The following is a 14,568-nucleotide window of genomic DNA, read 5'->3' as shown; positions in this document are numbered from 1 at the left end:
GAGAAGACTTAGAGCAGGGAGGCGATTTAGTTTTGTGTTTAAACTCAGATTATGTTTTTGGGTTGTCCATCCATCCGTCTGACCCATTCTCATGAATGCAATATCTCAGTAATGCCTTGAGGGAATTTCAAATTTGGTGCAAATATTCACTTGGACTCAAGGATGAACCGATAAGATTTTGGTGGTCAAAGGTCAAAGTTAAAGGTCACAGTGACCTCATATGCAATTTATTGGAAACACCCAGAGGAAATTTCATTAAAAAATTAAATCAAATGTCTCATAAGATAAAATGAAGAAGTGGTGATATTTTATATCTGAATGGTCAAAGGTCACCTCACTGTGACATCATAATGTTCTGCAGAAACACCTCATGCCATTATTCAACACTGTAACTCAGGAAGGGGAGATTGTGACCATACTTCCTGCAACTTGGCTGGTTGGCAGAGACAAACAACAGCAAGGCGGTAATTCTAGTTCTTTCCAAGTGTGTTTTTAATCACTTCTGAAACACTGCAATCAAACTAACAAACTCCAACAGTGTTGTCTTGGCTTGTTAATCAAAGGAAAGTAACGTCTCAGACAACAAAACATTACTGAACATCACTTCATTCTAATTGGCCTGAAACAAAAATCAGTGGCTTTACCACTGATGTGTAGTTATTTTAGCTACTGTTTGCTCTCACTGCTCTGTCAGCCTGACCCATACCAAGCTTGTGTGTTTGTTTGAGTATGTGTGTCTAACCTGCTCCCACACACTGGCATGAAACACAGATGCATTCTCCAAAGTCTAATGGGAAAACAGAGAGAAAGAGTTTGAGCACAGAATGTGATGCTCTGTTTTTATTTCAAATTTTAATGAAATTGTTCCACCTCATAGCATCGCCAGTTAACATTACATGAATCTAATTCTAAACATTACAGAAAAACAACATAAGGAAAAGTGTCTTTTGTGATAATAATAATAATAATGATAGTACACAGATAATTCTGAGCCATCTAATTCTTACATAACTGCTTCTACTTGAACAAAAACCCCCCGCAGGATTTAGATACATACTGCTGTGGTTCCTAACCTGTGGGCCGGGGCCCACTGGTGGGCCACAAAGGTTTTGCAGGTGGGCCAACAAATTATTTGCAAAACAGTGCAATTTTGGTGAAAAGATGTTATCTTACAATTATATATATAGTATATTTTAGGGTAATCCAATAGCCCAGTGGTTAGGGCACATACCACATGGGTGCAAATACATTAAGCAGGGAAGTCCCCCCACTTCAACTCCCATCCAGCCAGATTCTTTGCTCCATGTCATTTGCCCTTCTCTTTACTGCTCCAGGATGCACTGCCCCGCACCACACCACACACTGCGACTCCTGGTGAACACAGTGGAGCATTTAGCTTCTGAAAAAGCAGATATTTCTTTCAGCAAAAAGGAGACTGAATAATGATGCAAATGTCACACTGTGTCTGCCAGAAGTGGAGGTAGGCAGTTACTTGATGGCATGTTAGCCATGCAAACTTAAGTTCATGTCTCAGTGTATGTGAGGACTTGAATATTGATTAGATCCTGCTGGTATTAAACATATTTTGGATGTGCACAACTGGAAAATATATATATTCAAAATATTGCAATAATCACATATCAGTAAATATCTAATTTGCAAAAACTAATTTTAAAATGACACATATTTACACTGTTACCTGTTGTTTGCTGTCCAGTTACAGTACATGCGTTAGGGCTTCAGGCGTGAGCATGAATACATACTGTACACGCACTTATGACTTAGTATTTTCTATATTTGGATCCTAAGCAACTCCCAAGCCTCCTGCGAGGTGAGTGTCAGGCACTCATTCACACTCACCATCCCCTTCTTATGTTCACGGCCTTCCAAACACACTTTCCACATACTATACAAGGGCATGCTTCTGTATGAGGACTTGGTATTTATCTTGGTATTTATCTGCTGTTGTGCCGAACTGTGGTGAACTGACTCCCACAAGCTGGCTGTCAAGGGCAAGGTGTTCTTCTTTGACGGAGGGCTCCTTGATCTCCTGTGATCCCTCCCAGGCATCTTCGCCGCAGCTGCACTGCTTCATTATGACATGGCCTCCACCCGGCAGCCTCCAAACAGCGTTGCCCCCTTCAAAAATATCACATCTGCCATCTCTGTCTGAATCCACAGTGGTGGATTATGTTTGTGAGAGTGAGACCGAGAGCACGGCAGGGTAAAGAGACAGAGAGGAAGGAGAGCTTTGAAACTGGCTGCAGTTACATGCACAGAATAGCCTGACTATTGGCCGTCCTTCTGTCATGCTTTATTTCCAGCAAAAGCAGGTCTAATGCATTCTGTAAGCCATTTTATTCAGTTCAGTCGAATGTATTCAAGTTTAAAAGCCCATGAGATTGATGAGATGGAGTTGTTGCACTGCATTTTATTCTACCTCCCTTTGGTTTTTTTTCCAATATGGGTTAATTTCTAAAACACTGGAGCATAATGCAGCTGGATACTGTCTTTAATTAAGCCCAGCCACCCTGGTTAACAACCTCATCTTCCAAACTCATTGATTCACAACTGGGATGTGGAGTTTGTTACTTTACATCTTGAGCCTGTGGTCTCCTAAGTGCTCCTGTTGTTCCACAGCCCATGCTGAGATAAGTCCTGATGACATCCTTAGAGGCTAATTTACCAGAGTAAAGCTCCTCTAGAGCCACAAACGATAGTATACAACTGTTTCCATAGGCCGAATAGTACTTGCTATGATGAATTAACTGATGTATGTGTTAAGTTGCTGGAGTGCTCCTTTAAGGTTTTGCTCTGGTGCTGGTTGATGCAGCTTTAAAGACCAGCACTCCTCCATACTGCCTTAAATAAACAGTATAATCCTGTGCAAAAATGACCCACTGGGAAGTAGTTTAAGAGTGTTGCGTTGCCATTTTTACCTCGTGCTAAGCTACAGCTGTTTACTTCTGTAAAAAGACAAACACAAGGCTTCAGTGCGGATTGTTGTTTTTGCTGTTGTTAGCAACCGCAGTACGGTGATCTTTCCGTGGCAATATGATCAATTTGATGTGTGAATATTGTTCTGTCTACTGAGAGGCACCGGTAGTAAACACCCAGCTGGTAGGTTGTAGCTCAAACTGCAATTTTTCAGGGAAATGTATGTACTTTAATTTATCTACCCAGTTTATAACATCTCATGTTATATCCATGAGAATTAACCCAATTTAGCTTTTTTGCACTACATCTCTATTATTAATTAGCCAACATTATAAGCAGGAGGTTTGGTAATATATTTGAAATAACTTCCTTAATTCTGACTACCACCTTAAGTTTTGAAATTGCCCAGAGGCATATTATTTAGAATTTTTCCAAAATGTTGATAATTTGAAGGTCTGCTGTTGCAGCCTTGCAATATAAGCTAATATTTAAAATTCTCCGAGGTTAACAGAGTGTCCATCATTTCTTTGGCTCATAGACAGCCTGTATCTATGTACAGTATCTGTATCTAACACTTCACATGAGCGTAACTGTTTGGCCCCATTCATACTGCAGCCTTTACACATGATCTCTTACATGTCCTCTCTTAAGAAGATAAAAAATGCTTGGTTTTATCAGTGGTTTGAAGCACACATTAGCTGCTTTATCCTCCTAATTCTGTTTCGTTTTGTATACACAGGAGAACAGATACATCTTTCTGACATGGCTCACTACTTTTTCAAATACACACCTACATGGTCACCTGTATGAAAAGGCTAAGAATAGCACTTGAGCCCTCATACGCAAACACTGACCTTTTTCTCTTGTGGAGGAGGGGAGAAGTAGCAGCTTCTTTAGCCGTGGGTGACCTGTCTGCTGAGGGCCAGCAAGGTTCAGGGTAAAAGGCTTTTTTGTCAAAACAACTTAATGAGGAAGCTTGGATGGGACGAAATACACACTTACACACAGCCACAGTGCCAGGAATTGAGCTTATTGTGTGTAATGACATAACGTGAATTGAAAAACTCACTTAAAATGTAATATAAAGTTATGCTTTTCATACTTATAGATTGTAATGTGCCAAAAAAGTGTCTCACTGTATATCCTTCAAACCAAAACTGCTGTATTCTACAACCGAGCCAAAATACTAATGTTAATAACCATGTCTTTTGGCTCTTTCTGAGTCAGAAATGAACTGATCATTTGTATGTGACTGGGATCTATAAGCAGTAACAAGAAGGAGAAGTTAAATCATCTTTTCACTCCAAATGGATTTAGCATGTAAATGTCAAGTAGAAACAGAAGGACAGAGTCCAGATGGGAACAGGCTGGCTGAGACAGTCCTTCGATTCAGTCTTGGCTTTGAGTTTTTCAGGCAGCTCTTTGTATTGTGCGCCTGTTTTCAAATATGAAGAGCATTTTGTTAAATCTACATCTGGGTTCAATGACTTTGGCTACAGGGGCGTCATAAATTGTCATCTTTTCATGATGCTTGGACTAATATAACAATGATAACATAACAATACCAATATTCACATTTGTTTTTGTTTGTCTTGCCTGAGCTTTTTTGCTGAAAATTGGATTCTTAAACCAAAACAATAAGATAAAAAAAGGCTAAAACCTAGAGTAGCTGCAGTGTTTGCTATTGTCAGTCATTTGATTAAAGTTAATATATAAATTACAGTCGAGTCAAGATTTAATGTAGAAATTAACCAAGGTCACAACATATGAAAACTCACTGTGGCAGACAGTACAAAAGAATCACTAAATGTATAATGTACAATAATGATACCGAACTCCAATCAAGCAAAGAAACAGAGTAACAAAACCAAATATTTATTCAATATAATGTTATTTGTGTGAATGCAAAGTGTGCAATATTTTTAATTCTTTTGTGTCTGATGATTACATTGTCATTGGGTATGTTAGCAATAACTGGTTAATTGGTTTTAATGGGATAGGATTAAATTAAAAAGTCATCTGCAAAGGAAACATCACTCTTTACAGAAGATAGTAAAGGGACACATCTTTGGAGCTACTCGCAAGTTTTGCTATTGCTGCATAGCCAACATTACCATTACCATCTTGCCAAGAGATTCAGCCATCGATTGGATGCTACAATGATCCAATATGGAATAGTGACAAGATGGGCCAACCAGGCTGGGACTAGCCTTTTAGCAGGGTAACTTAAATAAAAGGAAAGAAGTGAAAAAGAATATGGTCAACTTATTGACAGAAGCAAAACAAGAGGGTCACTTTCCGCCACTGGAGACAACTCTTGCCGAGCAAAGGAATGAAGTTGGATGCTGAACTCATGTTTCTTCTAGACTGGGAAGTAAACAGCTTTTAATGCAAATGTTTGCTATGTAGAAATAGCAAATCAGATATGAATAACAATGTAGTAATGGGAATGATATAAGCATACACAATAGGAAATATCATTTGTGCCAAATGTTGTGCCTCTGTAGAAGCAGAATGTATAATAACAGAAAGAATGATGAGTATTTCACTATGAGGTGAAAAGGTGCAATGCAAATTGGTGCAAAATATATATAATACTACATGGAATATGACAAGAGGTTTTTTTAGTCTAATCAGCTGAGTCTGAGAGAGAAAAGCCACCATGAGTCTTAACAACTATTGAAGCAAAGCTAAACACTCCCATAGTCTGGATTTAGGTGGTGGCTAGACAGTGATTTTGAAGCCTGGACTTCACCTAGAGTAGGGGAGGAGGTTGGTTGTAAGAGTGTAATTACCCCCGTCCCACCCCATCTTATCCACTCTGACATCCAATAATAAAACTTTGATGTGCTCCTCTCAAAAAGTAGCGGCAGCCACTAATCACAATTGATTGCAGCCACTTAGGCGAGGCGCACTCATCATCTCCTGCTCTCTCAGAATAGGAGTCATCCTCGGCTGAGGTTGGAGGGAAAAAAAACTAAATGAAATACAGAGAAAGAATGAAGATGAATCAAGAAAGGGAAAAGAAAAAGCGAGATCAGTGAAATTCATGCAGTCATCCGAGGTGAAAAAGGGGAGAAAGGCCATTAAAAGATGTATTGATCCCAGTTCTCTTATGTTTTGTTTTAAAGTTTATTTTCACTTCAAGTCTCCAAAGCCAATTTTACCTTCACTGTCAGCTACATTTCATTGCAGAGTTCATGGCAGTGTGATGAATGATAACTGGTGTTTTGACAGAATGTTTTGTCTGCCTTTTCTGATTTACCCTGCATTTGAATGTGGTATCTTCTATTTATCAAAACTTGAAATGAAATGAAATGAAATGTGTGTTTTTCACCACTCAAGGTGACCATCTCTTGCCAAAACTGAGGAAGTAAGACAGAAAATGTTGAAAAGGTTCAACTGCAGAACACCCCTTTTGTTAGCCACCACTTGATACTGGCCATAGATTTGCTGGTGAGTGCAATTGTTTTTTGTTCTGAAAAGTGACCTCTCCTAGAGGTACAAGTTGTGGCCATGAGACATTATACTTCTCAGATCCTTCTGTCCTCGTGTCATAATGTCCTTGAGCAAGATACTGAACCTCACATTGTACCCGATGAGCAGGCCAGAGCCTCGCATGGCGGCTCTGCATCTATCAGTGTGTGCGTGGGTGAATGAGAGGCATTTGAAAGCACTTTGTCCTCCTCAGATTGAAAAGTGCTATCTCTGTGCAGTCCACTTAGTATTTAAAATTGCAAGTGCTGACTGGTAATATGAGACAGGCCACGGATGCAGGACTGCAGTGTCTAGTGCAAACATTAAAGAACAGGCTTTTATTTTCTTAAATCTATCTCGATACATTTAAAGAGTTACTGGTGGCTGTAATTATCCCTCCTCATCATACATCCCATGGCACTATACCTTTGTAGCATGCCTACGCTGTAAAAGACAGGACAAAATCCCCCATACTTGATATGTGCAAGGGTGCACACACAAATTCAACTGCCAGGACGAATCCATCCAAGGGTTGTTTAACACTGTGGAAACACAGAGAATTTCACAATAAATAGACTGTAATTTCGAAAGGAGGACACCCACCCAATCTGACTCAAACATACCCTTTAAGACACTGGTCCATGTACCTATAAATCCACACTTAGTTTACACTGCACTAATGTTACACTATTTACTGTTCTGACACTCAACGTTGACACTGAGCTTATTTTCCTCTGCTGATCCGTCTACTAGTTTTCCTCTATTTGGAGTGGAGAGTGAAGCACATTCAGAGTAATAGAAATATAAATGCATATAGTGCTCACCTCATTAAAGAAAAGCATTCATTAAAGCTGGCACACTGTTTGATAGCTGAAATCTGCATGACCGATGACGCCGCACTCAGTAGCTTGGATAGGGAGAGCAAAAATTGGACTTTCGCTCCGTCAGCTACCTCCCAGAGTCTCCTTGGCTGTGCTTCAGAGCAGCTCTACTGTACTGTCTTATCGCTGGTTTTAATTTAGCTTCATCACCATCAAAAAAAAAAAAGCAAAAAAAAAAAACACAGCAGATCAGATAATTTACAGCCTTTCAGAGTTTGGACAGACTTCTCTTATCCAACGACCTGACTATCAATTGCCTTTGTCAGGCATCTGTGATGTCCTTCTCGTGGTATCAGATAGAACAAGAGGAGAAGAACAGGGCAAAAAGAGCATGAAGCTAGAGGTCACCCTCTTTTATTGTCAGAAGTACACCAAGATGAAGGAGTGAAATATGTATTCCAATGTACTGTGACATAACAATAAAAGAACTGTCTTCAGTGTTGGCTGGCTCACCTTCTCCTTGCCAGGACCGCAACTTTTTTTTTCTGCAATGGACTGTGCCGCTGCGTTCAACCATGCTGTGTTAACCAAGCTGTTCCCCATCATCTGTCCTTGTATCTCTTTGAGCCTACTGTATTGTTGTCCCAATCCTTGAGCATTGGGAACTGTGTCCTTGCCACAGCGCCTCACTGTTTCTTTTCAACATGTATTAGAAAGTATTTATTTATTCAGCTCATGTTTATACCACAATGCCTTATTTAGAAGTGGCACGTAAGAGGATTATGAGATCTTGGAGAAATGCTTTTGTGAAATGGATTATATCTGATTGGCAAGGATTTCTCAAATTGTTGACACCAAGTATTTCATTCAAATATTAGAGGATGTTCCCAGGTACACAGTATGAGTTGTTTGGGGTTTTTTCCAACTAAGACCTGATATTAACAACAGGAGTATAGTCCTTTGTGCATTATACCTCAATGTAATATGTCACGTTAGTTAAAAACAGAAATATATCTAAAAATATATATAAAAAAATTCGGCACTGCTAATATGTCGTTTGTTTATACCTCCAAGGACAATCTGACGCCCCCCTATCAGCAGGATGGCATCATTAGTCTGTGCCTTCCAAAACTGTTTCAAATCATTGTTCAAAAATAAATGTCTTTTATGATCTTGCAAACATTATGGTCAAGCTTTAGTCAGTTGTAGGCAAACAGTGACTAATAGGGAAAGCTAAGGAAGCATTCTGGTTTGGATTAAATGACTGTCAATAAGGTTAGCAGACCTTTGTCAGCATGGTCGCATTCATAATAATCATAGACAGAAAATCATCTTCCATCTCAGCTGTAATGGGAGAGTTTGTATGTTATAGATCTGGAGTCATCAGACTTCAAATGTATCCATCTTCTTTGGGAAGATTTGGAAAAAAAACAAAAGGTGAAACGTAACAGGATGTTCACAGGTTGCTCTAAAGGACAGAGGAGATGATGTGGATTCATTTCCGCCAAATCTGGTCCAAATCCTCTCTGGTAGAATTCAAGCTATTTTGGCCAATGTCATCAAATAAAGTCCACAAACTGTTGAGTATCCAACAAGGACATCATGCCCCTGCTATTTGCTCACACATAAACAATTTTAATTTTCCAGTATTGCATTTTCCAGTTTTATGCTGATGACACCGTCTTTTGTGACATCGTTCTCCCTGCAAACCAGACCATATCCAGGTTACATTCCTCTTTTGGTGACCTCCACAACTTTTTTTTTAAAATTAATTTAAAGCTTGTTCTAAACTCCCTAAGGACCAAATCAGTGCATTTTACAAGAACACAGATCTTTGATGTTGTCACACCCATCCCTGTCCTCAGTGGAGATCTAATTGAAACAGTGTAGCATTATAAATAATTCCATTAGAAATAATTCTAATTTAATCCTTACTGAAACAAAGTCTGTTCCTTTTTTAGTTACAGGAAAAAAACATAATATCGACGATACTATTTACATCTGATTATAGATGCTCACATTGCTGCCACTACCCTTAAGCCACTGGATCCTATCCACCACAGTGTCTTTAGAATATTTCTCCTTTCAGAGCTGCTCAGCTTCTGAAAACAGACTGAATGCTTTCCTCAGTGCATCTGTGTACTGCAGCATCAGTATGTTCAAATCTGGGAACATTTAATTCAATTAAATCATTAGGATTAGAGGCTGACCTCTCTTTCTAATGAGGCCTAACAAGGCTTTTGAATGAGCTACACTAATTAGGGGCATATTATTCATCTGCCACAAGAAGGGCTTCATTGTGCTTAGACAAAAGAAACTAATAGGTGCACTATTTTTTTTCTTTTCTTTTCAGGGAGTGGCCAAAAAGGAGCATAGATGTATGTTGAGATGGAATATTTTGATGCAGATTTCTTTCCATTAATGTGACGACACTTTCCAGTCAGCCTTATGGTGTCACTTAAAATGTGTCTGATGTTCTTGTTTAATGATGCACAAAATCAATTGTGGTCATTAGCATTCTTGTTTCTCGCTGGCAGTCTCTCCGCTCTCCTTCTTTTCCTCTGACTCAGTCACTCATGCCGCGTCTATCTCTTAACATTAAAGGGAAGCGCTTTATGGCCGTACAGCAGCATCACCACCTTTCTGTTCATCATTTGTGAAATCATAATGTAGCCCAGTGGTTATTCTATCTGTTTGTGTTTGCTTTGAGGTTTTCTATGTCTCCGTGTTTAATGCTTTACGAAAAAAAACAACAACAACATAGAGCTAGAGAATGAGTGGAGAATGAGTAGAACATGCAGAGCGCGAAGAGCCCCGGAGTTGCTGTCAGTCAGAGCAGAATTTATCAGCATATCGAAGGGGGGGGGTGGAGACGGGTAGGCTTTCATCCTAACCACATGTTGTCATTCTACATTACAGTTGATAGAGTGTGCTTAGGTAGGTGGGCAAACAAGGTTGGGTAAGATGAAAGTGGCTAGAGATGAGGAAGAGATGGGATTTATGGATTTTTCCTCAGTTTCTCTGTAGGCCAACTAAAGGACAGCCAAGGTTGAGACCTCTGTTCATACAAACCATGTTGTTCGCATGTCCGCTGTCTGTATCAAACTACTTTAAACAGGAGGGAGTGTGGATTGTCTGGTGCTTTAATTTTCTCTCCTTTGTCTTTTGTTGCTGCATACTGTGTTACATGACTTTGCTCTGTGATTGATTGTTGACTAATTAGATTGAGGTATTTGTTTCTTTCTCTCTCTCTCTGGACGGCTCTTTGAAGCACACTTGAAGTTGTAATGCACTTGAAGCTAAAATGACTAGCGGCATATTTGTCCATAAAACATTAAAAAAATACATTTGCAACATTCCGCCTACACCCAGAAAAAGCTGGACTGCTGCTGTATGGCTCTGGGGTAATAACAGAAAAGACCCTGCTGCTACTGCTGCTGCTGAATAAAAAAAAAAAACACAACTCCTTGTTATCATTATTTGTTTAAAGTAACAATAATAAAAAATTAATTGCTTTTTAGATGGTTTGTACATTCCTTAAGGGTTTTTGCAGAATAATAAACAGCTACACAAATATTGAATAACCATTTTATTTTGCTACATAGAGTCTTATTTTTCAATCTGGATCATTAGAAAAAAGTCAATCAACAGAAGGATTTGAAAATTACTTTGATTATGTCATGATCTTCAATCATATTTGACGAAAAATGCCAAACAATTCTTATTTCATCCTTCTTGATTGCGAGGATTTGCTGCTTTTGATTTTAAAGTGAACATCTGGTTTTTGAGTGTTGGATGGTCAAAACAAGCGATTTGATGACATCAATCTGGGCTGCAGGAAATTGTGATGAGCGTGTTTTACTATTTTTTTTTCCCTTCAGGGTTCATGTGGTGTGAAAACAAAAACAAACAAAACTACAAAATGTTTCACAGTCAAAATCCTTTTAGTCTCAGTATGAATTAAATGTATTGACATTATGTATGGATTTATTACAGCTTTTGATTTTCCGGTCAAAATTAAACATCACTATCTTCTTACTTACTATACGCATGAAATATGAACCTCCTGAGTGTGTAGATATGCTGTTTCAATTTTATTTTTGTGTGTTTGTTTTTCTCCCTCAGCACTGAAAGACGCTCGCTTTCAGCTGGTGAACTTCTCAGACAACGAGCTGCGGGTGTCGCTGTCTAATGTTTCACTGTCAGACGAGGGTCGATATGTTTGCCAGCTCTACACTGACCCCCCGCAGGAAGCCTACGCTGACATCACCGTGCTAAGTACAAAGCAAAGCAAAACACACACAAACACACATGTACACCCAAATGTTCACTGTCATTGGTAGCAGGGAGGTGAAGGCTATTAATCAACATTTCAACTGTGGAGACACTGACATGTTGAGCAACATGGTTGACAGCAGTTACAGTGAAGCTAGGACATACAGGAATGTCATGTATTTTTATACATGTGTCTTTATTTAATGTCATCATCATGCTTCAGTGAGTAAACAAGCCAATCTCCAGGCTGCAAGTATAGGAGGCTAGAAAGGTCATAATTAACAACTTTTCATACATGTTCATGAAACAAGACAAAGATTACTGACAAATGTGGTTTCAATAGTACTGTTATTCAATGCAATGAACTGTGTCTCGTTGTTAAAGTACATCATATATGGAATTATTCACACAAAAACATAAAAAGATTGATGATAAAAACTCATTTTTAGTTTGAATGTTGTTAGTAACATTGATTTTTCCAAAGCAAGAAAACTGAGTTTTCATTAAGTGATCCCACTGTCATGATGTGAAAAGAGGATGTACAATAACCCAGTTCTAATATGTAAATAGGCATGCATTCACTAGTTTGTATGAGAGTTCAAGTTTGAATTACAACCTACAGTCCATGACCCTCTTACATAAGTGCTAAACACATTGCATTGTTAAAAAAAAAAAAGTACTGAATAAAACCCAGCTCAGAGAAAGCAGTTTTTGTCTATTGATGGTCTGAATGACTGAGAAGGTCAGCTGTCACCGACTTTTCTTCGCTTTTCTTCGCTGACGAGCTTGTCGAAGAGCAGAATCTAAACATTTAAAACATGGAGCCACCAGTTCAGGAGGCAATGTGTCTTGGCATGTATAGCTCAGGGTTGAGAAACACTACAGTATAATTCCCCAGTGTTTACAGAGTTTGGTTTGTGTGTCTTGTTGCAGTTCCTCCGGGTAACCCCATCATCGAGGCCCGGGATGAGGTCCTGAGTGAGGGCAACGAGACAGAGATGACCTGCACTGCCATGAGCAGTAAGCCTGCCGCCACCATCAGATGGATGAAGGGAGATAAGGAGCTTCCAGGTAGGGGGTCTCTAAACACAAGGAGAAAATCACAATCATCAATCAGGGCATTTTCTCTCTTTACACAATGACAGACTTTTGAAATTCAGAAAATCAGAGCTACTTCCTTTCATAATATTCACTCATCTGTGTACTTTTGTGTGGAAGGAGTACTACTGTTTGGCACAGAAAACACTGTGTTCCATGAACCTGAGTAAAAAGGCCATGGTGTGTGTATGATGCCTTTAAAAAGAAACAAAACTCAAGTTGCCTCCACTCTTTCCCTCACTTTGACAAAACGTGGAACATAAAAGCTTACATGCAAACAAAAGAATGAAAACAACATTCTCTCAAATATTATGATTTTTTATGCTGCCTGTATATACTCCTGTCTGTATGCTCATGTAAATGCAATTTTCTCTTCAGAAGTCGCAGTGAATCTTTAATGTTATTCACCTGTTAAACTTTGATGTTTGACCCATCTTCCTACTGCTAAACCAAAATGTTTTTGTCCAGAGACTAAAACATACTAAAGCTAAGGAAGTTGTCTAAACATGACAGGTGTGTAAACAGTGTCACAGCTCTTGTCAATCAGATTTATTTGTGTTTTTAATTTAATTAATTCCTCAAGATTATGACTGAGTTCAGAAACATATGACAACATTAATACGGTTGCCAATCAAGTAATGGCTCGACCAATAAGACAAAATGTCCAGCTCACAGGCCCCACTGGAGGGCATCAGGGGACACTGGAGCGGGATGCCCTTCCTGAGCATCTGCTTTCATAGTGCAGTCTGCCTCATCAGTGGTGTTTGTCCATGGAAAAAAAAGTGGAAATGGATAAATTTGCTACAGGAAAAGGCATTTAATTCCTATCTGTCATTTCATATGGGTTTTACTGAATAGAGCAACAGAAAAAAATGATTCGGTCCTAAAAGACCACAATGACAGACAAATAATTATTGTATATGCTGTGCAATTTGACATGGACTGAAAATAATTGCGACAAAGATCATTTATTTCCCAACTATGACAGTGCATTGTCCATAGTATAGAATGTTTTTCTGGCGGAGAGCATTTTCCTTTTAGTTTACCCTCTGCCTGCACATATGCATCCTTTTAGCTCCTATTACATGTAAATAAATGAACCATTTTTTTAAGGCTGGTTTCTTACTTTTTTGCTGCTTCTCTTTATTCAATGCCTCTATCAATGCTATAGCTTTTTATACTGAGCTCTGATGCGACTTTGAATGGTTTCCATTAAAGCAATGTCTATGTGCAGCAGTAGCCAGAGTCTATTGGCACTGTGACAACTTTCATTCCTTTATCAAAGGTAGCTGAGCTTTAGAAGTCTGAGCAGAGCTCAGGGGTGAACAGGCCTCCTGCCAGGCAGCTCCACCTCAGAGCCCAGACAGCAAGCTTTGTAAAGACTTTGAAACAAAGGTCCTAATCAGAAGCTGTGTAGAAGGCCCTGAGCAGCTTCACCTCTACACTGCAGCCCATTAAACCCTTAGTGGTCAGCTCAAATCTGAGAATGTCAGATTGTGTCAAGGTCAGGAATTGGCTTACAACTATGTGTTCATGTCACAAAGAAGTTGACACTCTTTCGTTTCTACTGACCACTGTTTACAGGCAAGTATTGGCAGTGCTTAGGCTGTAAGTATTGCATAGCCAAAGCCATTTTAATTGTGTTCTCGAGGTGAATATCCTGCCTTTGTTTCCTGTCTGTTTCAGTCCAACTATTTTGGACACCAACATGTAATAATGTTTTCCTATTATCCTGCCACACCATCATCACAGTGATGTTTTTCTCCTGCACATGTACACATAGGAAATCCATTTTAGAAACTATATGGCCAGGAAGTCAAGTTTCTTCAGCAGAAATCTGGCCTGTGTTCACTGGATTTTTCTAATCCTTTGTACAGATTATTTAAAGAAGTTTCAGAAACTTGTTTATGCAGCAAACTGACTGCGTGCAAACACACTGCCTAATGGTGTGCTGTAGTGG

At 39.2% G+C, this 14,568-nt stretch overlaps 1 protein-coding gene across 5 annotated transcripts in view; it reads left to right on the top strand.

Annotated features, from left to right (window-relative positions):
* The window catches only part of cadm1a (cell adhesion molecule 1a), a 353,787-nt gene that overhangs the window by 268,323 nt on the left and 70,896 nt on the right, over window positions 1-14,568 (top strand). For all 5 annotated transcript variants that reach the window (XM_071505896.1, XM_071505894.1, XM_071505893.1 and 2 more), the window contains 2 exons: window positions 11,361-11,513; window positions 12,444-12,581. In XM_071505896.1, coding sequence (XP_071361997.1) covers window positions 11,361-11,513; window positions 12,444-12,581 — 291 coding nt within the window. The remainder of the gene's footprint in view (window positions 1-11,360; window positions 11,514-12,443; window positions 12,582-14,568) is intronic.

This window comes from Trachinotus anak, unplaced genomic scaffold (assembly GCF_046630095.1).
Source record: "Trachinotus anak isolate AG129_WGS33_773 ecotype Australia unplaced genomic scaffold, CSIRO_AGI_Tana_v1 ptg000020l, whole genome shotgun sequence".
In the NCBI taxonomy this organism is placed as follows: Eukaryota; Metazoa; Chordata; class Actinopteri; order Carangiformes; family Carangidae; genus Trachinotus; species Trachinotus anak.
This window is presented reverse-complemented; position numbering and strand designations above follow the sequence as displayed.